This window comes from Punctularia strigosozonata, assembly GCF_000264995.1.
Source record: "Punctularia strigosozonata HHB-11173 SS5 unplaced genomic scaffold PUNSTscaffold_1, whole genome shotgun sequence".
Taxonomy (NCBI): Eukaryota; Fungi; Basidiomycota; class Agaricomycetes; order Corticiales; family Punctulariaceae; genus Punctularia; species Punctularia strigosozonata.
The window spans coordinates 4564445-4587297 of record NW_006767433.1 but is presented as its reverse complement, the minus strand read 5'-3'; the positions used below and the strand labels follow the sequence as shown (position 1 = coordinate 4587297).

Sequence of the window (22853 nt, the reverse complement as noted above, 5' to 3'; positions counted from 1 at the left end):
GCTATCATACTCTGTACGGTTAACGTTCTTCAAAGCCGCAATCAAGATTGTGGGCGGCATATCGGCGATAGCCTCCCAACCCGCCTTCTTCCTATCCACCGGTCTTGTCTGATTCGCCGTTCAGTGTCTCTTTGCGCTGCCCGAGGTACCGTGCGCATTCCCGTTGGTGGCTGAGACAACAGGGCAATATATGCTGACGGCGGGGATCTCGTGTGTAGACAGAATACCCTTGAAACTCGCGTGAGGGCTTGGACTGCCTGTGAAACTCCTCCTACCAGGAACGCCACTCAGGCAATTCATCTGAATGGGATGGCACTTAATTCTCGAAAGAATCCCGCAAAAATGGAAAGCACTGTGTGGAAGGCTTCGTCTCTGTATGTGTGCTCAATTTAATCCCGCCCGCTCCCCACGTCTACATTGACATTCCCGAACTTCCCCCGAATTCGTCGGCTCTGGTGCAAAATGACTGCCCGACTACTCCTCGTTCATCCATCGACTGCAATATGCGACACGGAGAAGGCTTGCCTAAGTGACATCAGAACGACATCGATGCCCTCACACGATGGACGTTACTTACGAAAGGCGGGTGCTCATTTGCATGGAAACGGATGGCGCAGCGTATCGCGTCCTGGTGTGGAGACACACTCAAACTCCATGAGCGCATCAGCGGGCCATTCTTCGGTCGCAATAACATAGCTTTTTTCGCGGTTCGACGTGAGATATCCCCTGCAGGGGTGCCCCACATTTCGGCAAACGTTCAAGCTTGTTGCTCACGTGACCCGGCAAACACATCTCGGAGCGCTTCGACGCTGCGTGATGTTGCCTTGGCCGCGGCGGGGATCAACCTCTCATCCAACGCGATCGGCCCAAAGATAGCCTTCGTATGCCCCGACGTTTGCGATGTATCGTACACCCATACAATACTTTCGTCTTCGTCTTCGAGCCATCGCGCACGGACACCCAAGTCCACGAAGATGTGCTTCGGAATTACAAGTGCGTAAAGTTGAGTTTGGTTCGCACCGTTGCTAACCGAAATTGAATTGCTCTCGCTTAGGCCGCCACAGACGCTTCTTGGGCGGGACCTTTCTAGCCCACCCTTTGACGAGAAGTCGCCGACGGCTCAGGGTCACTGAAAAGCGTGCAGTAATCCCCGAAATGAAAACGCGCCCGCCCTCCTTCCCCCCGCTCCCTCTTCCTTCACAAGCGCTATGGTCGACTGGAACTCGGAGGCAGAGATCACTCAGGACGCCAGTGAGTGTCGCGTAGGCCCGATGCGAGATGAATCTCAGATTACCTCGTTATTATTATCAATTTGAATTATAGCGGTTTTCAATAACCTCGTGCACGCCTGCATCGGTCTCTACCTATGGGAGTGGGCCACTGCTCTCCAATTCGACTGGGACATCGCTACTGGCAAGCGCCGGTTCCGATGGCCTATGGTACGTCCTAATTCTCTTCATGGATAGTGGTCGGTTACTCAGGAAACGTAGATCTTCTACCTACTCAATCGATATAGTATGGTCGGAGTATGTATTGGATTCGCCATTGTACAAAACTCGCACTCGTACGTCGCCTCCTACCGTTCAGTAGCGTATGCTCTGCTTACATGCATCGCTGCTTCCCAGGTCTACGCTGCAATGTACACCCTTGTACACGTACATCCAGTTTGTCGGCGATGCGTCGGTTGCCCTGCCATCTCTCAATCTTGCTATTCGCACTATGGCCGTCTGGTCAGACAACAAGATCCTCACCGGCGCGCTAGTCCTCGTCATCTTGGGTCACTGGGCAATTTTGTTCCAAGGTACGCGTGACCGCATTGTTTTCGTATTTCAATTCAATCCTAACTTTACGATCTCTCACAGGTCTCTCAGTGACGGCCATCTCCGTTCCCGGTACGGGCGGGTGTGCAGTGACGCATACAAACCTCAAAATCAGCATCATTCTATTCATATACACCATGTGCTTTGACTTCGTCACGATGCTCCTCAACGCAGTCAAGCTGGCACGACCTCGAAGCGGACACAGCTCGCTCACCCGCCTCCTCTTCACCGACGGTCTGATTTACTTCGTGATCGCGTATGTGTTCTGTTCGAGCCTGCTCCTCGTTCGTCTCTTACCTTGCGAAACGCATACAGATTCGTCGCCAACACCATCGCAACTATATTCATGGTCATGAACTTGAATGCGGTGATGAGCATCATGTTCGTCGTCCCCGCGGCCACGGCCTCGACTGTGAGTTGGACCGGCCGTCGTGTTTCGGCCGATACTCACCAGCTACTCAGATCGTCGCTACCCGCGCGTTCCGCCGGCTGAGTAACTTCAGCCAGTCACTGAATGTCTAGTGAGCGCATCGCCTTCCTCTCGAGGTGACTTCAATTGAACCGCCTTCCTTAGCAGCGGCAGCGGCAGTGCACCACTATCCAGTGGACGCGTCACTGCGCCACGTGCAACGGGTCTTGATACCGGTGTTCATGTGAAGGTGAATATATTACTCGTCACCGTCACCTGTGTTCTTTCTAAATTTGTCCAATTAGATGGAAACCTTTGCGGTAGCCGAGGACGACAGCGGCAGGCAGACCGGCTTCGATCATGAGGCGCAGAGTGACTACAAGGCTCGCGATTTCTGAGCATATACGGATGAGCTGGTGTTTATTTCTGTGTGGCATAATTACCCCCTTCATTCTTCCTATCCTAGCTGTCATTACTGCACAGGGCCTCGTATTGGAACGTAGCATATAAAATTAAAATCGGGAGGAAGCTCCGTCACTATGTAGCGGTCTTGTACAAGGATATTGGGTCGGTGTTGACTGTCCAATGCTTCTCGGAAGCGTTTGCACGATGTCGTGATGAATTGAGATCAAGCCCGTCGCATCTTTGTAATTAAGGCGAAGGCGCCCTGGACGCATCTGGCCGATCTTTCGAAAGAAAAAAAATGGGTGAACAGGCTTCGAGGCTCGGTACGCGATGGCTTCTTCGCCAGATCACACGTGAATGCAGTCTAACGAGAGGGCTTCCTTGTGTTCGCTCACCCCCAAGGAAACTGCGAAGTCGTCATGGAAATATGCTTCGCACTTGTGAAGAGCTTATCTTGCGTTGACTCTGTGACCGCTGCGGCACACCGTGCTGCAGTAAGTATGTTCAAATTTCTAGAGATCACGCTCATACCTACACCTCTCGAGTATCAGCTAGCTGCTGTCCAGCTGATCGGGGAGGTCAGGGTCGCGTGCTTAGCCCGTTTAACCGTCGGACGAACAATCTTCGTCGATATCATCCGTATCAATGCAGGAACAGCAGACAGCTCGAACATGCGGTTGTAAATAATAATAAAATATGAAAAAATAGCCGCTGAACCGCGTACTCTCTCCGTGACTTCGCCGGGTCGTGTCAAGGACCATACCCAGCAAGAAGAGCATAAGCGATGCCGTGTGGATGATATAGTAATAATGATCCGTTGGCTGCCAACAGCGTAGAGTGAAGTGCATATGTAGTTGAGATCCGTGCGCATCCGGTTGATGAGTGTTGCAAATCGCAGGAGCAGTCTCTTTCCCAGCGAAGGCAGTTGGCAGGACTTGAAAGGAAGCCGTTCATACAGTCCCAGACGTACCACCCAAAAAAAGGTTATTTACGTCAATAGGGCCCCTCCTACGACCGATTCGAGACCAACGGCCCTAGCATCGCCTGGACCGAATAATTACTCGGCATGCTTCTATGCAGTACAAGTGTAGTGAGTCTCAATATACGAGTTCCTGGAGGAAAATTGAGGAATCTCTGCCGGTGGTGGATCTCCTTCCGGACCGATGGAACGGGGGAAGAAGAAGCACGGCGATGTGTCGTCGGAGAGAAGCATATTTCATCCAATGTTCAACATGCGCTGACTTGAAGCAGGCTCGAGGTCTCCAAAATGCAGGTAGGTAGCAAACAGGTGCGATAGGATGGGCGTTGCGGCCTAGCTGTCTCCCAGTACGAGCGGTACCAATACTGTATTGATCCGGATGAGCTCTTTGTTCTCAGAGATCGATGCCGATTAGCCCCTTAGAGACGTTGATCCCAAAAAAGCGGCCTATTATTTTCTGAGCTCCGAGTGACCCGGTGAAGAGTCGATATCAACCATGCGACGGTTTGCATACATTCGGTGACTGGATAGACGCTTATCCGAGCGAATTTGGGCAACACATGACGAATGCCACGACGTGCCCTGGAATGAAGGCTAACCTTGTTTTAACACGCCCCAAACAGGCCGCCGAAGGCAGATACGGAGAATCGTACGGTGAGCGCGATGTGATGCTTCGCCATCGATATGAGGGTATCGGACTGCGCAGGGTGGATCTCAATGTGCAGATAGAAGAGCGCCGAAAGTCCAAGATTACAGAGCTCGAAACAGGAACGCATGTCATCTTCGGGGTATTTCCGAGCACGACCATTCACAAATGCGGATCACAGGCGTGCCGGGATTAATTTGGTGAATGAACCTGGAAGTTCTTCGAGAAGATGAACGTGACGACCAAGCTCATAGAAACAACGGTCAGCGTGAACAGGGGCGCCATAGAATACCTGCAACAAAATGAACGAGACGTCACAGCACTTGCATGACGCTCCTTCGATGGAACTTCATCTAAGCGTCGCAAGGTAGCAGGAGATAGCCCGGAGGCTGGCAACGGCCTCTCAAAGGCACAGTAGCGAGCTCAGAAAGGCAGCGATCGGGGTAAGAAGAACGTTGACGGTAGATATTGGCAGGAATGGAATGTTTTGACCCCGCTACGAGCGATCTGAAGACGTTCGATTGGTCCAGGCGGATGCCATGTCCTAGGCATGGATGTCGCCGCCAATATAAACCTAAGAAGCCAGTGAAAATTCATGGCTCGAGGTGACTGTTTGAGGTGAAGAGAAACCGCAACTAGAACTCGAAGAACAGAACGGTCAGAATAGGCTGGAATGGAGGCATGTCGTTATCTCCGACATCACCAAGCTGATTTGCCGAGGCGCACCGCCGACTGACTGCGGCCAGACTGTACCGCGTGAACTGGGAGCAATTATGATAGAACCAGGGGCGGACCACGCGTAAGGGACTTTCGGGCTTGCTGACCGCTGACAGCCAGGAAGACTGCTCGTCGCTGACTGTTGAGCACACACGCTGGGTGAAGCGAGGAATGACGCAGATCATCGCGCGACGCTGTACTCCCCAATGCGGTAGGTTCGTTGTGGCCAGAACAGGCACCAGGAATTCAACCGGACAGTCCGGATCCCGCCCCGAGTGGGGTAAGCGGGGTTAGGGGGTCAAAGTGATAGCAGCACTGAAGGCCCAGAAGATAATGAAACTCTTTTAATACAGCCAGTGGTGATCAGCTGCATGCTTCCATGAACTCTGTCGGATGCATCCATAGACGAAACGTATGAAAAGGGGGCGAGAAGGCATCTGCGATGCAGTTGTGAATCGATCGATAACCGTGAGCGTCTCCATAGTTGGTTTACGGCGCTCCACGTTTCGGAGCATGAACAACTGTTCGGAGGGCCGAATTTTTCTGCATCGTCGCAGAGACAATGTAACGTGGGCGAACATGGCAGATGGCTTGGCGGAGAGCATGCCGTTGGGCGACGTAAAAACAGTGTATGTTGCCGTACGAAGGCGCTCCTGCTCCCGGCACGAGTGGGTATGTTTGAGTATGTGTCGGCAGCGCCATGCTGGATACACGCTCCGGCGGTCGCGATCGAGGGTGAGCATGGGAGTAGCAGAAGCGAAAGAGGTAAGGCAGCGCCGCCTGCTACTTCGCGGATGGGCGCTTGCAGGCGCGAGAGCACGTGGCGTTCGTTTCTCTGGACCTGTTCTAGCGGAAGGGCTCGTGCTCAAGCCCCGCCCTGGATCCGCCGAGGATGAGAATAAGAATATGAGCGACCGCGTCTGAATTCCTCGGTCGTTCCCTCTCGCGGTTCCTCCAGGCGACTGCCGATCTTACCTTCGCCCCAGGCGACCCGCGCGACCCGATGGATGCGTACTCGTTCCATGATCACTGCCATTGGGCTGCCCTGCATGACAACGCGTACTGTATAGTACCGGACAGAGACATTTTGCACGGTCCTTTTGTGGACGACGAGCGACCGCCTCCACCCATGCCTGCGATGGATGACTATGGGCTGGCAACTGCCCACGGCCCGTATCAGGACTCGGAACCGGACGTGAGCTTACCACCGTGCATCGTTTTGAGCGCGTCCTGAGCCCCCTTCGTCGCTGCCTAGCTGTCCTACTCGCCCTCCGTAGCCTCCACAGGATCGGACGTGTCTCCACACGGGTCTCATACCGCTGTGCTGCCGAGCTTGTTCTCTTCTCTCGCCATTCGATCCGATCCTAATGTGGTATTCGCTGACGAGAACGGATTCTGGATATCCGAGTTCGATGGGATACCTGTAGGCTTCTGCTACGGGCCCCCGTCCCCAACCTTGTCGGCCGCGGATGCAGCCTATGCGAGTCGACACGGCGTGCATGTGATACCGTCGATGGATGGAGGAGGTTACGATGTTGACTATAGCTACCCTGCTCCTTTCAGCGAAGGGGACAATGCCGTGCCCCAGACCATTTCACCGCCGCCGTCTGCCGCGAGATCTCCGCCGACGCGGACCCAGAGGTTGGAGCAGTTTTCCTCGACTGCGCGCTACCGTCGCATCGCACCGTCTCCGCCTGCTCATGCGAGCGACCGCGCTGACGCGGCGCCGTCCATCGGCTCTTCGGTCAAACGAAGTCTACTTGTGCGCCGCCGGTCTCATTCGCCTTCAGCGCCATATCCCCTCCCCGAGCATGCTCATGGTCCGTCCACGAGATCTCGGTCTCGCGCACAGGAGCGACCGCGAAGGGCGCACGGGACCGGACGCTCTTACACTCCGCGGTCCATCGACGACTGTGAACCTCTTCAGCACAATCTACGTGATGTCCAGAAGCACGTCGACCACGCTGACTTGTTGGAAGGACTGCAAACCAGTACACGTCTCTTGCGAGGGCCCGAGCCACAGGCGAATGCTCCTCAGGATGCTCAGACTCACGCATCTTGCCAAGCACAGACGGCTCCGACCCAGACAAGCAGCAGCAGACCCAGGCGCATCCTCGCCTGCCTTTTCTGCCGGGACCGCAAAATTGCCTGTGGCCAGCCTCCCGAATCCAGCGGCGACCGTACCTGCGAGTGAGTAAACATATGTCTCTGTTCGCACAAAACATTTCTGACACTGTGACCGTTAGTCAATGCGCCCGCCGCAAGCTCGTATGCGAATATCCCACAGAATCGAAGCGGGGGATACACAAGCGAACGCGGCAGTACCAGGTTTACGCGCGGTCCAACCTCAGCACGCAGCGCTCGCTGTCGCCGAATATGAGTTCCAACGGCGACGTCGGCGAATTTATTCCGTACGCCGTGCAAGATTCCATACCTCCTCCCGACGCTATGGTCGAGGCCGGGTTAACCCTTGATATGCCATTGAGGGGCCAGCCAGCGTTCAACGTAGCTCGCAGGGCATTGCGCGACATTGCGTACTACGATGAATACGGACAACTCGCGTACGGCCCTGGGTCACGTTATTGAAGAAACCGAGGCGTGTCGGAACGTTTTATCATTTCCCCGACCCTTCTTGTTCCCATGTTCTGTGTCGTCATGCTCCGATGATAAGTGTATTTCTCGCCTTAATCGCGCCGCATCATTTCATTCGTACACGTACCCCCTAATTGTTCAGCTTGCCATGTCAGATGCTAATCCTCTCATCCATCTGCATTGAACATACCCTACCGATTTTTGTTAGATGGCGATTATGTTCTCGTACAACATCTTATGACCCATGCCTTGCTGCATTACACTGCTTCTCACCCTCCTTTAACCGTTTACATCACAACCTCGTATAATTTTCATTCGAAATAGCTATACATGTACACGCGTTGTCGTGGCAATGTCATGAAAACAACTGGCGGGACCAGTGATACAAAATACGTCAACTCCCATGGAGAACCCCATCCTCCCCAGCGAATCCGGATCCCTCAGCATACCCCAAGGTTAGTCGGGCTCCGGGATGGCGTCCGTGAGTGCCCTGGGCGAGCCAAGGTTCGGCGTCCCATCGGTGTGCCTGGTGACAACTTATCAGTCGAGGTCCACAGACAGCGGAAGAGAGCACCGACCAATAGACAGGCTGAACCATCGTGTACCGGCTGCCATCGCACACGGCCGGATCCGTCGCCGAGGCGTGGAACACGATATAAATTTCGTCCCCTGTCGAGCTGAGGAAGAAGCCGTTGTGGCCCGGTTCGTCGTTACTGAAGTAATCCCGTCAGTCAATCGCTAGCACGCAGGGACGGAAGCGCCATGATGCATACCCATTCGCGGACTGGAAAATTGGGTTTACATATTTGGTCCACGAAGACGCGCTGAGCGGATCAGTTCCCGTGAGCGTGAGCTGGCCGAGCTTGTACCCGCTTCCGGCGCAACTGGAGGCGGAGTAAATTATCCAAGTATTCCCACCGTGATACAGCTATCAGGCGTAGTGAGTAACGGAGTGCTTCTTCAAATCGAGGCATTTCACAGCTTACCGGCGCTATACGACAGGCGACAGTGAGGTTCTGTAAGATGCCCGGCGAACCGAAGTGACGTACCTGGGCCTTCGTTGACGTTCGCGCTGACTTGCTCCCAGCTGTAGGTCGGGGTGGAGATTTTGACCGCGTTGCCGACTGTCGTGGCGCTGGTCATTTCGCTGTAGATACACGGCAAATGTCAGACAATGTTTGTATAGAAGGTATTTCGCGACTGACGCAATGTACAAGCACTGATCGTCTCCATCCCAAGAGGAATAGACTAAATAGTTGTTGCTTCCGTAGACGAGAATCGTCGGATCAATGGACCACACCTTGCAACGTGTCAGGAATCACTGATGAAACGCCGGAGAACAGCGTACATCTCGGTTAGGTATGGCGATGCGGGAGGCGTAGCTCCAGGTGGAGTCCCAGATAATATTTCTGTTAAGGGAAACTTCGAACCTATGATTCGGCGAGGGGGCTGTTTGAGTACGTACGAAGAGCCTTTGATGGCGTGTATGAACTGATTGTTGAATGTTGTCGCTCTCTCCAGCTACGTAGTATCTGGTGGCAGGTGTTGAGTTAACCACGAAGATATTTGACGTCGGCAGATTACGAACATGTACCACGCGTTATCTACCCAGTGAATCTCGGGTGCCCCTGTACATTCGGTCAGTCAACATCCACGGAAAGGCAGCATGACTTTTTACAGATATTGCAGCACCTAGAAGCAGTGCTATCGGTCCAGATGACTTTGGGCGATGCGGTTTTCAGGCCTGCGATAGTCTGCACTTCTTTAGACCCAATACGGACTGCGCAGGCCGTTCGTGGAGCTTACAGTGGCACGGGTGATCTGGATGTTTGTCCAGGTCGTCGTAGTCAGATAGTAGTATCCCTCATGGAATACCATGAACGGATCAGAGCCATCGGTCTGCTTTCTACGGAGGCAAGGTGAGTATAGGAGCGGTAAAAAATCGTTGTTGCATACATCGGATTGGTAAATGTCGCGACCGAGAACACCTGGCCTGCAAAAAGGCACAGCAGAACGATCCACCGTAGCATGATGGTTGACCATGTCCAACGTTTCCAGGCTCTCTTTATGTAGCAGGAAGCACTTGAGGTTAATGCCTCAGCGCGGACGATGTGCGCGCAATCCACCAGCTGACACCATCCATCACAACTCGCTTCGTTCACCCATGCTCTTGTCTAGTGCTACTCGCCTTGTGTGGCAACGGCCTGAGAGAACAATCTTGTGACGGGCCGGCGACGAGTCGTAGGCCAGCGGTGCGTGCATGATTATCACACGTGAACGGAGCGTCCTCGAAATGCCTCCGCGTTTCACCGATTCTTATCCTGACCAGGTTTGGAGCCAGAGGATTTAGGTCGCTGTCGAGGTTACCAAGCGACTATCGCTGATTGAAGCAGGACAACGCTGCATCGAGCGGCCCGGGGCGGGAGCCGTTTCAGCGGAAGAGGTCCGACGTTCGCGACCCTAACCCTACAACATAAGATCTCAACGCCATCGGAAACAATGGTTTTGGGTATACATGTCGAACTCGAACTTCTCCTATCATGTAATGTGTTTCTGCGATCATCTAGAGTTTGGTTACGAACGTCTCCGTCTCTTGATCCGCAAACGGCTGGTCGATGTATCCCACCGGGCTCTCGGGCGTATAGAACGTCGAACGGTCGTACGGGTGCAGCGGTATGTCCTTCTCCAAGCGCAGGGGCAGGTCCGGCTAGCCACCGTGTGTCAGCATCCTTGAGTTAGCCGAGGGCTCGCAAGATGAGACTGACGTTAGCAATAAAGTGTCTTCCGAACGCGATAATGTCCCCCTTGTCCTCAGCATTCCTAAGTGCGAGCTCGCGGTTGTACCCGCCAGCGGAGATGAGCGGGCGCGGAGCCCAGATCTCGCGAATGAAGTCGTTCGACTCGCCCGCGGGCGCGCCACCGTCGATATCGACCGTGCCCTTGACGCGCGGCTCGATGACGTGGATGAACGCTAAATCCGGCTGGCGGGACTTGAGCTGCTGCACGACGTAGCTGAACGTCGGGATCGGATCGTCCAAGCGCATGTCTGTCGAGATGTTGAGAGAGGTGGGATTCAGAGTGGAGGAATGGGATATACCTTGGAGATCGGCCCACGGGCTCAGACGAATCGCGGTCTTGGTAGGTCCGACGGCCTTGGCAATCGCGTCCACGACCTCAAGAGCGAACTTGGCGCGGTTCTCTATGGAGCCACCGTACTCATCCGTACGCTTGTTGCTCTTGTCCTGAAGGAACTGGTCGACGAGGTAGCCGTTGGCGCCTACATCCCACGTTAGCGCGAGTCAACATTACGCCTCGACTCAATGCTCGCTCACCATGAACCTCGACGCCATCAAATCCGGCGCGGTGTACAGCGTTGCTCGCGGCGGTCGCGTACAACTGCACATACTCCTTCACCTCCTCCGTGGTCAGCGATCGCGGGGTGAATTTAGAGCCGGTGATGGGCAGGTCGGATGCGGAGACGACGTCAAAGCTGGGGTCTTCGCTCTTGAGCACGTCGCCGCTGGCCGCGCGACCGAGAGCCCAGAGCTGGAGGTATATGAAAGACCCCTGTGCATGTACCGCATCGGTGACCTGCGGGAAGCACATCGAAATCAGCGTTCGTCAACCTGGTCAAAGGAAACTGCGACGACTGTACCTTCTTCCACGCGTCGATCTGAGCGTCGCTCCAGATCCCTGGCGCGTTGTTGTAGCCACCGGCTTTGGCGGCGATGTAAGTAGCTTCGGATATCAGCAAAGTGCCTGCGTAACATCAATCCGAGGTTGGTTCACAGAGTGGCCAGGGAGCACGAAGAAAAGAGGGACGCGCCAGGAATGCGGGCTCGCTGCTCGTAGTATTGCCGCACGATGTTCAACGGGACATGGTTGACGTCCGCGCGGAAGCGCGTCAAAGGCGCCAATGCGACGCGATGCTTGAGCGTCACGTCCCCAACCGTGATCTCCTGGAACAGCTTTGGCGTCGGTGATGACATCTTCTGAGAACCGAAACGGTGAGGGAGTGTTTGGAGTTGGCGCAGGGAATCCGGGGGAGGAGGTCAACGCCAGAGATCCGGTTGATTTTTGCCGTGAAAAAACAACCCCCTACAAGCCTTTATATCGACGCTCCATCACGAAGGAGATGCGCGGTCGCGAATGGGTATGGCGTACATTCTTCGTTCGCATGAATCAGCTTCCGCGTCTGATTAAGCGGGTACGGCATGGAGATTACAAGAACCGAACACACCAGCATCCCAGTCAGCACGCGAAGAGTCGCGGGGTGGTAGAGCAGTCCCGAATGTTCATCGTACTCGCATGTAACAAAGAGGTGCACGCGGGGTGACCGGTGATGTATCTTAGTACGATGAACCCTGAGGCCTGAGGAGGCGTCGATGCATGGGTCCCGGGAAGACCGAGAACAGTGAGTACCAGCTATGGCTCAGGCGAGCGGCGGTAGCGTTAGCGGCGTGGGAGAGTCGCCCCGCCCGTTGTTCCGGAATGTCATGTGACCGTGACTCATTCTCACGCGACGCGCAATCGCGTACGGTAGGCTGTACTGTGTACAGGGGTGTGACAGCGAGCGCATCTTGGACATCGCAAATATAACGCCTCCGGCCAACAAACTGCATACGCATTACTGTACGATACCGATAGTTGTATGTGCGAGTTAACAAAGGTCGAGCTCGTGTTGCGGAGTATTTCTCGAGTTCGTCATTAACGAGGTCAAGGAAGGCATCGCCTGAGCTTGCCTTAGTTATCTCTCAGCCCGGAAATCGGTAAGCACCGCGATGCAGGGTGACATTACTGCCTTTTAGCTGCTACTTCCATGCGATACTCACGTCAACGTAAAGAATGCGGCTCAAGCTGCGAAGGTGAGTGGCGCTTTTCTACTCGAACACAGCCTAGAACATTATATATCACGCACAGTGCGTGCAATTGAAAGTTACCCAGTTTCTGTATCCAGGCTGCCGTCGGTTACCGTCCTGCACCTAGCGTACCCATGGTTATCAGGACCCGCAGGACCCGTTCAAGAGCGGGTTCGTGCTGCACGATGAAACGCTCGCTATCGAGAGACTGGTTGCGGTACCGCTTCCGTGCGCGTTCCTGGTGTCATTGGTTTGTACAATTTAAGAAGCAAACATACAGTATTATGATATGCAGCTGAAGTACGTGTAAATATTAAGGGAGGTATTCTAAAGCAGCTAAGTACCCTTAAAGGTTTACTTGCGCCTCTTTCCCGATAGGGAGGTGCCAATCGAGCCCGCGTTATGGTTGCTGCTGCGGTAATCGGGTTTCTGATGCGCTGAAGTTGCTTCATCTTCGTCTTCGATCTCCTGGCGACTGCGTTTCTGACCTCTCGAGGAAGCCATTGAGGAAAGCGTCGTGTGACTGCGGACGGCTGCCTGTCTCCGAGGACGGCGCTGGTCCGCAACCACAGGCCCGGCCATCGGTGGCGGGTCATCAACGAGAGGTAAAGCATCGCGACCAGACCTGAGCGCAGCGAGAAATTCGTCGTATGTCGAGCGCTCCCCATTGGGGTCGCCCCATTGGTTGACTTTGAGTGCGGTTCTAAGCGCCCTGAGCGTGGGCTTCAAGGGATTGAAGTATGGGTGGAAGTCCGACAACAGCCGTTCGAAAGAGTTCGTAGAAACTATTTGACCAAACTTCGCATTTGAGATAGAGCTCTCCGCGTTTCCGGCAAGCCAGTCCTGCAACTGGGTAGTCATGGCGTCGAATGGTTCTCTGTAGCGTCCCGGTCCTTGCAGCACGATACACGCCCAAATGAGGACGTAAAAAAAGGATTCTAGATCATGGTGCACCTCTGGCTCGATCGGCGTCTCGCTGGCAAGAAGGTGAACCGACATGAATGGCAACGTTCCCTGTGCGAACGTCGATGTTAGAGAAACGATTCACAGACGATACGTATAACTCACGGAACGATGATTTTTGTGTTCCTCCGGATCGTTATCGGTGGGTCGATTCATGGTCTTGGAGTAATCAAAATCAATTAGGCGACCTGGACGCTCTCCCTCTTGTTTCTTCTCTGTGTCATCTTCGGCGTCCAAAATCAATATGTTGCGGAAGCTGATGTCACGATGCAACACGCCAAGATCTTCGTACATTCGACGATGAGCTACAGACGATCCCATCAGATATCTACGAACGCCTGGGATCAAGACACTGCTCACCTTCGACGGCGTCTATCAAGACACTGAGCAACTCTCGACGGGTAGCGAAGTGGCGCAAAGAAAGTCCTGATTCTTCCAGAACAAGGCGATAATGCTCCCGCGTCTCGGGCGCGCGACCGCTCTTTTTGTCCACGTTTTCGACCATGTGCAGCTTCTCGCGAATAGTCTTCGTCGAGTCTACCGCGCCGTGAAAACTGACCCGCTCATGAGTCAACATGTGCACAATTCCTTCTATCTTTTCCTTGGACGCGCGCTCCAGAATTTCGCACTCCTTTTCTGGCCGACTAACATCGACCCACGAATCCTTGATGATATACATGCCTCCTTTCCTCCCGGAGCGTACACGGAGGATAATCGTCCCTCGACCTCTGAGCGTGCCAGACATATGCAACACGTCCAGTATCTTGTAACGCTTGTTTTTGACTTGTATCGTCCGAACTCCAGACAGATCGGGTTCGGAGACGGTAGGATCGAAGCCGAGAGTGTCACGGTTGGCGAAGGCAAACCCACACACCACACGAAGAAAGTCGTCAGGACTGTCGTGGATATTGAACTCTCTCGACTGCAGAACTCCTGCCCTGTCGAAACGCCAGAGCCGCATTGAATCTGAAACCAGGGTGATCCCGAGGATAAAGCGTCTGTCGTACTGAGCGCCAAAGGCTAATCGAACGTTCTCCTTCAGCTCCCCCGCGGAGCTGGTCCCCGGGGTGGCGCCATCCTTACCGGATTTGACTTCCAAAAACGCCACAGCATCCTGTCTGAGAGCGTCACCGGGACGATCGCGGTAGACCTGAGGTAGTAACACGCCGTCCGGGTACCTCTGGCAGGCCTCCAACGTCGGTTGGTTGGTATCGCCTAAAGGCCTGGTGGCGAAGTGACCCGTCCAACAGCGAACGGTGGCTTTAGAGGGGCGGAAGGCCTTACACCGTGATACAGCGTCCGCAATAGCGTTGAACTGCTGGGAAACGGCTTCTTCACGTTCTCCTGGCGACTGGGGATTATGGGCCGGCAGCGATGCAAAACCAGTCCATTGGCCTTCGCGATAGAGGCAGTCAGACCCGTTCTCAGGATCGGAGACGTAAGCAAGTGCGTGGTCAAGGCGCATAGGAAGTTCAGAGTTCGGAAAAACGACGTCTAGAAGCCCAGTGACGTTGTCCAGCATGGCTCCCTTGAGAGAGTGAGAGATGGCAGGAACTGTGACGGCTTTAGTGATGGCTTTAGTTGAAGAGTGCGTGTATTCGCCGGTGAAGCGGCTCGCGCTGCAAGGGGTTGAGTTACAGGTGACGGGGGCGCTTGATGGTCCTCTGGGTTGCGGGGGGGGAGTGACATTGCGAGAAGACATGGCGAAGTCAGCGGCTGGACTCTGGCGGCGAAAAACATGATGCTCACTGAGATTATTATAGTAGGAGCAACTGGTGGCCCTGTGTTCGGTGACACCGCTGGGGGCAAGTAAGGGCCACTCCTTCAGAAGGCTGCGAGTGTGGTTGTGGGTCAAACCGACAACACGAAGCCACTGGACCGTCGCCGCGCCCTTTGTTCTGGCGGGTCATGTGACCGTGATTCATTCGCACGCGCTCGCGTACGGGTGGTGGCTGGACATGGCGAATACAACTCTGCCTGAAGAATATCTGGTAAAGAAGCTCTATGTCGACTGAATAAATAGCGGAGCCCATGCTCAGCGCTCAGCGCTCAGCACTCAGCACTCAGTTTTGCACGAAATCACACAGTTGGCTACATCAGTGGGTTTCTGGACAGCTACCGGTCTGTTTTACTTGTCTCGGATCTAGTGCGGTCGCGATGCGCACGCGAAGCTCCACATATGCACGGTATAACCCACTCACTGCCAGGGTCTCGCATTACGAACTAAGTCTGGATTACTTTTTCTACGGAAATCCGTATTTCATATCAAATGGCTGGTTCAAATGTGATTGTTACATTCAATACAAAGATAGCTTGCACAAGTAATATATACTTATATGGCAGGTGACCTCCCTTATAAGGATATATTATTCCGTTGAAAGTATGTTTGTACTTTATGTCTCAACCGCATCTGAACCAGCCATTTTATATGAAATATGGATTTCCGTAGAAAAAGTAATCCAGACTTCGTTCGTAATGCGGAACCCTGGCAGTGACTCTACCCCCCCGCCGCCTGGCGGGGTTTCTGCGTGCGAGACCGCACGGACAACCGCCGTCCGATCCCAAGCTTTCCTGACCCCTCAGCACCAGCACCATCACCGGATTGACCGTCACGTTGTTCGCTGAGTACCGGCACCTCCGACGCGCTGCTGACGTTCGACTTGGCCGAGATCGAATGGCTCGACTTGTTGCGCCGCAACAACGTGGGTTTCCGCAAACGAGGCGCGGCCGCAGCGGACGCGGGAGGCTCGTCCCTCGTCGCCGTTTTCTTCGATTTTGAGACGCCATAGGCAGGATCTTTGCCCTTTGACGAGCTAGGCTTCTTGTCCGCCTTGCTCGCGCCGCCTCGTTTCCTGTTCGCGTTCCCGGCGGTGACCGTGCTCCTGATGATGCTCGGACCGGGATGGCGCAGTAGATGATTGCCCGCCACAGCAGCAGCAGCTGACGTCGCTGTCGTCGTCCGCTCCGGGTCGTGGTCGTGGTCAATCTCCATCTGGCGCGCGAACGGGCCCGAGTAGGCGAGGTCTTCTTGGCCCGAAGTAGGCGAGGACGAAAGCGAGCCTACGGTCCGGGTCCGCAGCGGCGACGGAGGCGCGCTGGGCGGGGACGACGAGAGCGCGCGCATCTTGCCCTTCTTGATCGCGCTCTGCCGTTCGAGGTCGTCCATCCACCCCTCCCATTCGACCTCGCTGCGCGTCGAGCCGTCCTCCGACCCGCTCGCACTTTCTCCTCCCCAAGTCAACGCAGACAACGGGCTCGCCGGGGGCTCCTCCGACTCCCCCTCAGCCTCCGCCTCGTCTTCTGACCAATTCGCGCGTGTCGCGGAGCTCCCGCCGCGGACGGTGGCCGAATAGGGGTCGTCCGATCCCGGGCTTTGAGCGCTCAGTACCTCCGGCCACGATATTCGTTTCGAAGAAGAAGAGGGTGGGACACGCTCCCGTGCCGCCGGGACGCCCATACCTGCCCAACGGGCCCTCGTCGCGATCTCCTGCCGCCACTCCGGGAAGCGAACCGTGTGGCGCATATAGGGTTCGTCGATGTGCACGCGTAATTTAAAGGGCCGCTGGGAGTGAGATGGTTCGGGCGGGCTGGACGACGGGCTCCAGAGTCCCTCGGAGTGATGAAATGGGTTCTGAGACGGGAGAAAGTCGGAGTGGCAGACCAGAGGGTCCGGGTCGCGGCATAGCCGGTGTAGGGTACGCAACAGGCATTCGTGGGCTACAGAGCTGTTCAGCATCCAGATTTTCGCGATGATAATAGAACGTAATACCAGTTTTGTCTAGCATGGTCAACTCGACCCGTGCTCCCTCACTGACGCCAATGCCACCGGGACGATCCGAGTCCGTCGCAGCACTTCTGGTACTGGGTTCGACATCTTCGTCATCCGTACGCGTAGTCGTCGATGCGGAAGAGCCAGGAACCGGCCTCAGCTTGTTCTTCGATCTTCCTAGGCTATTGTGAGGGGTAGGTATCTGTCTCGGGGTGGTGTTTCCTCTCCGACCCTGAAGCTCCGTCAAGGGAAGAAGAGGCGGAGTCGTGCCGGGGCCGGGGGAAGACGGAACGGAGGAGTCCGCTTCGGGATCGTGGGCCTTCGGGGAAGGGCCGAACGAGGCGCGGATGACGAGAGGGTCATCTGCGCGTTGCTGCAACGAGTTCAAAGAAGCGACGGGGAAGTGGTAGGCTTGGGAAAGCTCCTGCCCACGGTTGATATGAGCGTGGCGAACGCATCGGGCGACGGTAATACACTTCTCACCATGCGATCGCGACAGAGTATCAGATTTCCTCCCCGCACGACGACCCATCGGTCTGCCCATTCCGACCTGGACTTGTGCCGCCTCGGCACCGGAACGCCGTCCGGAAGGGCGTTGCGCTGGTACGCCCTCTTCGTTTCCTCCGAAGGCCCGGACCAGAAGACGCTGACGGTTTTCACGCGGGCTTCGAAGTACGGTTCGGAGTAGTTGAGGATGTTCCGACGGGGAAGCGAGGCGATGGCGCCGGCTTCATGGACCTCGAGAAGCTCGTGCGGGCGCAGATGATACCATTCCAAGTGCGCCTGATCTTCGAGGATCTGGCCGGTAGAATAGGCGAGGACGGTATATTTGAGATGAAGGGGCGTTTCGGACGTGGAAGACGTCGGAGAAGCGGCATCGTCGAAGCTGTGGGTGGACGGAGACCGAGTGGATTTGCTGTGCCTCGTCGTCCCAAATGAGAGAACCTCGTCGTCCTCGACGAGATCAAGCCATGCGCCCTCGGAACCGAAGGGCAGGGATTCCTCCGACGGCAAGGCGAAGGTGATGGGCGACACCGCGCGCGGCGGGTCGGCGTTGCTCTCGGGGAGGCATTTGGAGAGGATCCAGTGCTTTATCTGTTTACAGTTCCACCTCGTGTCGAGATGGGTCGTGAACCAGAGGTCGAGCGGGACTGTAGGGCGGCACAGGCTCGATTACTTACTGCGCGGCGGTGAGCAGTGGGACGAACGCACCGTATCGGCATGCGACAGGCAACAGGCCCTTGGACGTGGCGGGGGCCATGGTCCTGGCAGTGACTGGCCTGCTCGCTGGCCGCTGTGATGGCGAACATGGGATGCGCTCACCCCCTGGGCTGTGAGCTGCTATCCATCCCGCCGGCCACGGTCTGACTGAAGGTCCACGTGATCATTCATCGCTCTCCTGGACGCGACGACCACCAACGATGACTGGCCGCAATAAACACGATATCATGGTCGCATATCTCACACATCACCTGTCTCCCTGTTTGCTCTCCCTGACGCTTGCTGGCATGAGAACCGGCTCCCCGACGAACGCGGCTCGCGGTCTTTGCTGACGCCGAAGCGGGTATGTTCGTCGCGACCCCCCGCCCGCACCCCTTCCTTGTCGCACGCTACGGCGAACTCAAGCGCAGTCACATCTCCTCAGGGACGTTGATATACACTCCACGATAGTAAATATCCTCTCAAGCCGGTCACGAGTGCCCTCACAATGGTCTAAATCGATCTGCCGCGTTCTTCTGCTTCTTCGCCTTCTCGTGCAGGCGTTCGCCACGCACCAAAACAGGCTCGGGCTATCCCAGCCCCACAGTCGCGCAATCTTGGACCGTCTTTATGTGCTGAACCTGAGATTGCGCCTCGAGAGGCGTGCCTGAGCGCGCTTTTCGTCCCTTACTCGACAGCAAGCATGGCCATCGTCGATGACACCAGCATGGAGCGCTTCGCCATAGAGGATGAGAAGCCTGCGGTAGATGCGATGGTCGAGACCGTCGACGGCAGCTCGCACACCGAACGACCCGAGGAGGCCCTCCAACCACCGCCGATGAAGCTCACCCCCGAAGAAGAACGGAAGCTGTACCGCAAGATCGATCTTCGACTCATTCCAATAATGTGGTTGATGTATTTGGGATCCCAGGTCGATCGAAGTGCGTGACGATTCTGCGCTGTGATCTTTGTATCTGACCCCGTACTAGGCAACATCGGTAAGCACAGCGTTCGTTCTCATCGCATTTAGCGCTCATCTTCGTGTGCAGGGAATGCGAAGCTGCAAGGGCTATTGACCCAGTTGCACCTAACTGGCCATCGGTACAACATCACACTTGTGAGTGCTCTGCTTCGATGCTAGTTCTTACCTGGAACATGTTATGCTATAGATGATGTTCTTCATCGTATGTTGCTTCCTTTGGATCACGAGGAGCGCGATCTCATATATCTCCTAGCCATACTGTCTCTTTGAGTTTCCATCAAAGTAGGTACAACGGGACGCTTCTCTCAGGCTCCCGGGCTAACGCAACCCCAGCCTAGTCTTGAAGAAGTTCAGGCCCTCAAGGTGCGTACGTCTTGTCATGTCATTGGATACCTTACTCACCGTTCTCAGGTGGTTACCAGGAATAACCGTGAGCATTTGACCTACTCTCAAAGGGCTGGTAATAATCTCCCCCTTTGTCGATGATAGGTCGCTTGGGGAACCATAACGTAAGCTTCATCATGACTTACATGTGTGTAGCCGTCGGCTAAGCGTCCACGACAGCGCATTGATGGGATTAGCCAAGACGTACGATGCGCGTCAGCGCTCTTGGGTCCTCGCTCTCATACATGCACACAGATATCCCCAGTTAGTGGGCATCCGTACATGTCTTGGAGTTGCCGAGGCAGGTATGTATACTCTACACCACCCGTATGATCATCATCATGCGTCGTAGCTGATTGCTTCGCTGTGCAGGGTTCTTTCCTGGGGTCGCATACTAGTGAGTTACAAGCGTAGAAGCCCCGCACGGCAATTGAACGAAGCTGACTTTTGTGCATCAACAGCATGTCCATATGGTACCCGCGACACATGTTACAGTACGTCATACGCTGCGCCATCTCCGCTTCAATGGGATATCTATTTGACTCTCGCATCCGAGTAGATATCGCCTCGGACTCTTCTATAGTGCGGCAACTGTGGCCGGTCAGCTGAACTGTTTTTCACGCCTCTTTGTCACCTGAATGCGGCGCAGGCGGCTTCTCTGGCTTGCTCGCCTTCGCGATCAGCTTCATGAGCGGAACACACGGACTTCTGGGGTGGTAATAATCCTCTCTGAAATGTGATTGTCGCAAGCGAGCCAACTTTTTTTTTCCCAGGTCATGGATATTCGTACGACTCAATAGCTATGGCCATGAGAGTGGGCATTGATGCAATGCCACACAGATTCTTGAAGGTTCCGCCACTGTAGGCATCGGGATCTTGGCCTTCTTGGGTAATCACTCCCTCTGTTCCCATCCTGCAACGTTCATGCTAACAGCCATGGTCAGTAATGGTCGACTTTCCCGAGTCGGCTACGTTCCTGACGGAAAAGGAGAGGGCTTACGTTCTATGGAAGAAAAGTCGGTTCCATATGAATACTTGCATGACATCTTTTAATATTTCATTATCTACAGGATATGACAACTCCGCAATCGGGGAGGAAGAACACTTTGAGCCACGCCACGTCGTTGCCGCTCTGTGTGATTGGCAAGTGTGGGCGCATATAATCGTGTACATGTGTGTTATTGTACCAGGTTCGTAATAGACGTTTCCCTCATTCGCGTCCACTGAACTTGGGCCCAGTGTTCGGCATCACATTGTTCCTACCGTATGTATCCATGGGCAGCTCGTTAATGACTTTACTAATCATATCGTTATAAGCTCTATCATAAATGGGTTCGTGGAAGCCCAGCTCTCGAGTGACTGATTGTTGCTAATCCTGTCATAGGTTTGGATTCAGCACGACTGTCAGTCAGTTGTTGACGGTTCCGCCGTACGCCCTAGGAAGTATGGACAACTCTTAGGCCAACCATATCTTACGTTAACGTTACGACGCAGCTCTGACAATCATCTCTTGCTCCTACTACTCTGACAAGCTGAAGCAACGCTCCCCGTTCATCCTCGCCGGCTTGGTCATGTGCCTCATCGGTTTTTCTATTAACATCGCGCCTGTCCATGTAGGCGTCAAGTACTTCGGGACCTTTTTCATGTAAGGCTATCGGCGCTCTTTCACACAGACTACCTCGCTCACGTCGGCCGCAGCGTCGCAGGGGGATATGGGACAGTTGCCGGAGTTGTAGCATGGTTTGTAGCCTCCCTGCCATCCGACACATCGATCGTTAATCAGAAGCGCAGGTTAGGAAACAATATTGCAGGGCATTATAAACGAGGAGCTGGTATCGCCTTACACGTAGGGATCGGTGAGTTGCCACAATATCGTGATTAGTGTACCATATGCTCAACCACGCGCTAGGCAATTTTGGGGGTAAGCACCAGCTGGAATAGATAATCCGATTCTTCCTCAGACCAACTCGCAGGAGTGGTCGCGTCAAATATCTATCGCACTCAGGATGCTCCCAAATACGTGTTGGGTCGTAAGTTGCATTCCGATCCACATAAGCCATGCTGATATACTGATGTGGTATAGATGCCATCGAGCTCATGTTTGTTGGCATCGGTCTGGTCGTCGTACCAGTCATCATGCTGGCGTACATGAAGATCAATCAGCGCAGGGCACGCTCCATTACGAACGTCGCCAACTACTCCCCGGAACAACTTCGGGCGCTCGGGGACCGAGCTCCAAGCTTCCGTTACACGTTGTAACCGCGTATCCGGAAACCTTGGGATAGGAGTTTTCCTATGTGGTGTAACACCAGAATTCGTCCTCTGTGTCGTCCAGGTTCTCCTGACCATCCGGCCACCTCTGCGTACAGTACGATGAGCGATCCCGGCGGCTGTCCAGAATGTACGACATACATACCACATGCACAATGATGTTATCTTCGCTTATCATGAGACACTGTACCAAATCGGGGTCGAATGGGAGGTTCTTGCTGTCCAACAAGAGGTCACGCTTCGAGTACGGCAAAGACGTGGTGATGGGGCCCGCGAAAGGTCCCAACGTATCGTCGGTCTCTGGTCGCGAGACGAACTGTTCTCCGACAACGTGCACGCCATGGCGGTTCATCTCCTGGCGCAAAGCCTTACCGAGCGGGTTGAAATCATAAACTGTGTATGAATGGTCGTGGTCATGCGCCACCAGCCTGTATCCGAAGACCATCCAGCGGTGATCATCGTAATCCAGGCCCGGCTCTGCTACCATTCGAGTCAGCTGTGGCCCCCATTCATTCCACCTCCGGCGCGTAAACTGGCCGTCGTGAGCCTTCGCGGCGAGGCGAACGAGATCCTCTTGGTGCGCAACAAATACACTTTGCCAGTGATCATCTTCCCGGTCAGTAGCTGTGATCACGATCGCGACGATGCCTTTCCCGCACGGTGTGTAAAACGGCGTCGGAGGATGAGCGCCCGGTCGTATGGGACCAGCGTTGCTGGTGATCACAACCGAATCAAAGCGATATGATCCGGTCGACTCCGGGGTAGGAAAGTCGAGGCGGAGGCCGTGCAAGAGTTGGGTGTGCGGGCTATTGGGCGCACTGGGCCCATCAACCAGGCTCCTGATCTCGAGGAAGGGC

The 22853-nt window shown here is 54.8% G+C and overlaps 6 protein-coding genes across 6 annotated transcripts; 3 read left to right on the top strand and 3 right to left on the bottom strand.

The window, feature by feature from the left end:
* Positions 1-1179: 1179 nt before the first annotated feature.
* Positions 1180-2764, top strand: PUNSTDRAFT_49408 (uncharacterized protein). Its single transcript, XM_007379579.1, has 9 exons — positions 1180-1251; positions 1324-1439; positions 1491-1564; positions 1626-1801; positions 1863-2076; positions 2136-2232; positions 2283-2341; positions 2395-2479; positions 2535-2764. Exons 1-9 carry the CDS (start codon positions 1209-1211, stop codon positions 2625-2627), a joined length of 957 nt encoding a protein of 318 aa, XP_007379641.1. The 5' UTR covers positions 1180-1208; the 3' UTR covers positions 2628-2764.
* A 3170-nt stretch (positions 2765-5934) lies between these two features.
* On the top strand, positions 5935-7804 carry PUNSTDRAFT_140947 (uncharacterized protein). The gene is made up of 3 exons (XM_007379578.1): positions 5935-6171; positions 6232-7166; positions 7223-7804. Exons 1-3 carry the CDS (start codon positions 5980-5982, stop codon positions 7560-7562), a joined length of 1467 nt encoding a protein of 488 aa, XP_007379640.1. The 5' UTR covers positions 5935-5979; the 3' UTR covers positions 7563-7804.
* Positions 7805-7916: 112 nt separating this feature from the next.
* PUNSTDRAFT_140946 (FMN-linked oxidoreductase) lies at positions 7917-11875 on the bottom strand. The gene is made up of 19 exons (XM_007379577.1): positions 11809-11875; positions 11733-11754; positions 11395-11666; positions 11224-11327; positions 10901-11159; positions 10666-10845; positions 10334-10614; positions 9757-10275; positions 9525-9697; positions 9375-9474; positions 9247-9322; positions 9153-9196; positions 9034-9089; positions 8917-8977; positions 8774-8868; positions 8597-8715; positions 8342-8496; positions 8147-8281; positions 7917-8094 (listed from the first exon to the last, which is right to left on the bottom strand). Exons 3-8 carry the CDS (start codon positions 11555-11557, stop codon positions 10132-10134), a joined length of 1131 nt encoding a protein of 376 aa, XP_007379639.1. The 5' UTR covers positions 11558-11666; positions 11733-11754; positions 11809-11875; the 3' UTR covers positions 7917-8094; positions 8147-8281; positions 8342-8496; positions 8597-8715; positions 8774-8868; positions 8917-8977; positions 9034-9089; positions 9153-9196; positions 9247-9322; positions 9375-9474; positions 9525-9697; positions 9757-10131.
* A 906-nt stretch (positions 11876-12781) lies between these two features.
* PUNSTDRAFT_130349 (uncharacterized protein) lies at positions 12782-15092 on the bottom strand (the record flags this gene model as incomplete). The annotated part of the gene is made up of 3 exons (XM_007379576.1): positions 12782-13441; positions 13496-13695; positions 13751-15092. The coding sequence occupies 3 exons, from the start codon at positions 15090-15092 to the stop codon at positions 12782-12784; spliced, it is 2202 nt and encodes a 733-aa protein (XP_007379638.1).
* A 671-nt stretch (positions 15093-15763) lies between these two features.
* Positions 15764-18420, bottom strand: PUNSTDRAFT_124144 (uncharacterized protein; the record flags this gene model as incomplete). The annotated part of the gene is made up of 4 exons (XM_007379575.1): positions 15764-17107; positions 17160-17583; positions 17643-18310; positions 18372-18420. The coding sequence occupies 4 exons, from the start codon at positions 18418-18420 to the stop codon at positions 15888-15890; spliced, it is 2361 nt and encodes a 786-aa protein (XP_007379637.1). The 3' UTR covers positions 15764-15887.
* A 614-nt stretch (positions 18421-19034) lies between these two features.
* On the top strand, positions 19035-22844 carry PUNSTDRAFT_140943 (MFS general substrate transporter). The gene is made up of 27 exons (XM_007379574.1): positions 19035-19300; positions 19349-19357; positions 19409-19476; positions 19529-19543; positions 19595-19623; positions 19675-19704; positions 19753-19771; positions 19831-19850; positions 19906-19929; positions 19981-20030; positions 20098-20122; positions 20187-20219; positions 20285-20325; positions 20375-20441; positions 20499-20511; positions 20566-20614; positions 20670-20741; positions 20796-20915; positions 20965-20989; positions 21043-21057; positions 21110-21168; positions 21220-21370; positions 21424-21581; positions 21635-21646; positions 21699-21755; positions 21809-22085; positions 22142-22844. The coding sequence occupies exons 1-26, from the start codon at positions 19063-19065 to the stop codon at positions 21982-21984; spliced, it is 1575 nt and encodes a 524-aa protein (XP_007379636.1). The 5' UTR covers positions 19035-19062; the 3' UTR covers positions 21985-22085; positions 22142-22844.
* Positions 22845-22853: the final 9 nt, after the last annotated feature.

Coding starts and splice junctions, on each gene's coding strand:
- PUNSTDRAFT_140947 (XM_007379578.1), top strand. CDS start 5,980: ATGGATGCGTACTCGTTCCATGATCACTGCCATTGGGCTGCCCTGCAT. Junction 6,172..6,231: donor ATCAGGACTCGGAACCGGAC/GTGAGCTTACCA, acceptor GTCGCTGCCTAG/CTGTCCTACTCGCCCTCCGT. Junction 7,167..7,222: donor AGCGGCGACCGTACCTGCGA/GTGAGTAAACAT, acceptor TGTGACCGTTAG/TCAATGCGCCCGCCGCAAGC.
- PUNSTDRAFT_140943 (XM_007379574.1), top strand. CDS start 19,063: ATGGCCATCGTCGATGACACCAGCATGGAGCGCTTCGCCATAGAGGAT. Junction 20,031..20,097: donor TCTTGGAGTTGCCGAGGCAG/GTATGTATACTC, acceptor TTCGCTGTGCAG/GGTTCTTTCCTGGGGTCGCA. Junction 20,326..20,374: donor TAGTGCGGCAACTGTGGCCG/GTCAGCTGAACT, acceptor AATGCGGCGCAG/GCGGCTTCTCTGGCTTGCTC.
- PUNSTDRAFT_49408 (XM_007379579.1), top strand. CDS start 1,209: ATGGTCGACTGGAACTCGGAGGCAGAGATCACTCAGGACGCCA. Junction 1,440..1,490: donor GCCGGTTCCGATGGCCTATG/GTACGTCCTAAT, acceptor CAGGAAACGTAG/ATCTTCTACCTACTCAATCG. Junction 2,077..2,135: donor CTGATTTACTTCGTGATCGC/GTATGTGTTCTG, acceptor AAACGCATACAG/ATTCGTCGCCAACACCATCG.
- PUNSTDRAFT_140946 (XM_007379577.1), bottom strand. CDS start 11,557: ATGTCATCACCGACGCCAAAGCTGTTCCAGGAGATCACGGTTGGGGAC. Junction 11,328..11,394: donor GCAGCGAGCCCGCATTCCTG/GCGCGTCCCTCT, acceptor GATGTTACGCAG/GCACTTTGCTGATATCCGAA. Junction 10,615..10,665: donor CCCGTGGGCCGATCTCCAAG/GTATATCCCATT, acceptor ACATCTCGACAG/ACATGCGCTTGGACGATCCG.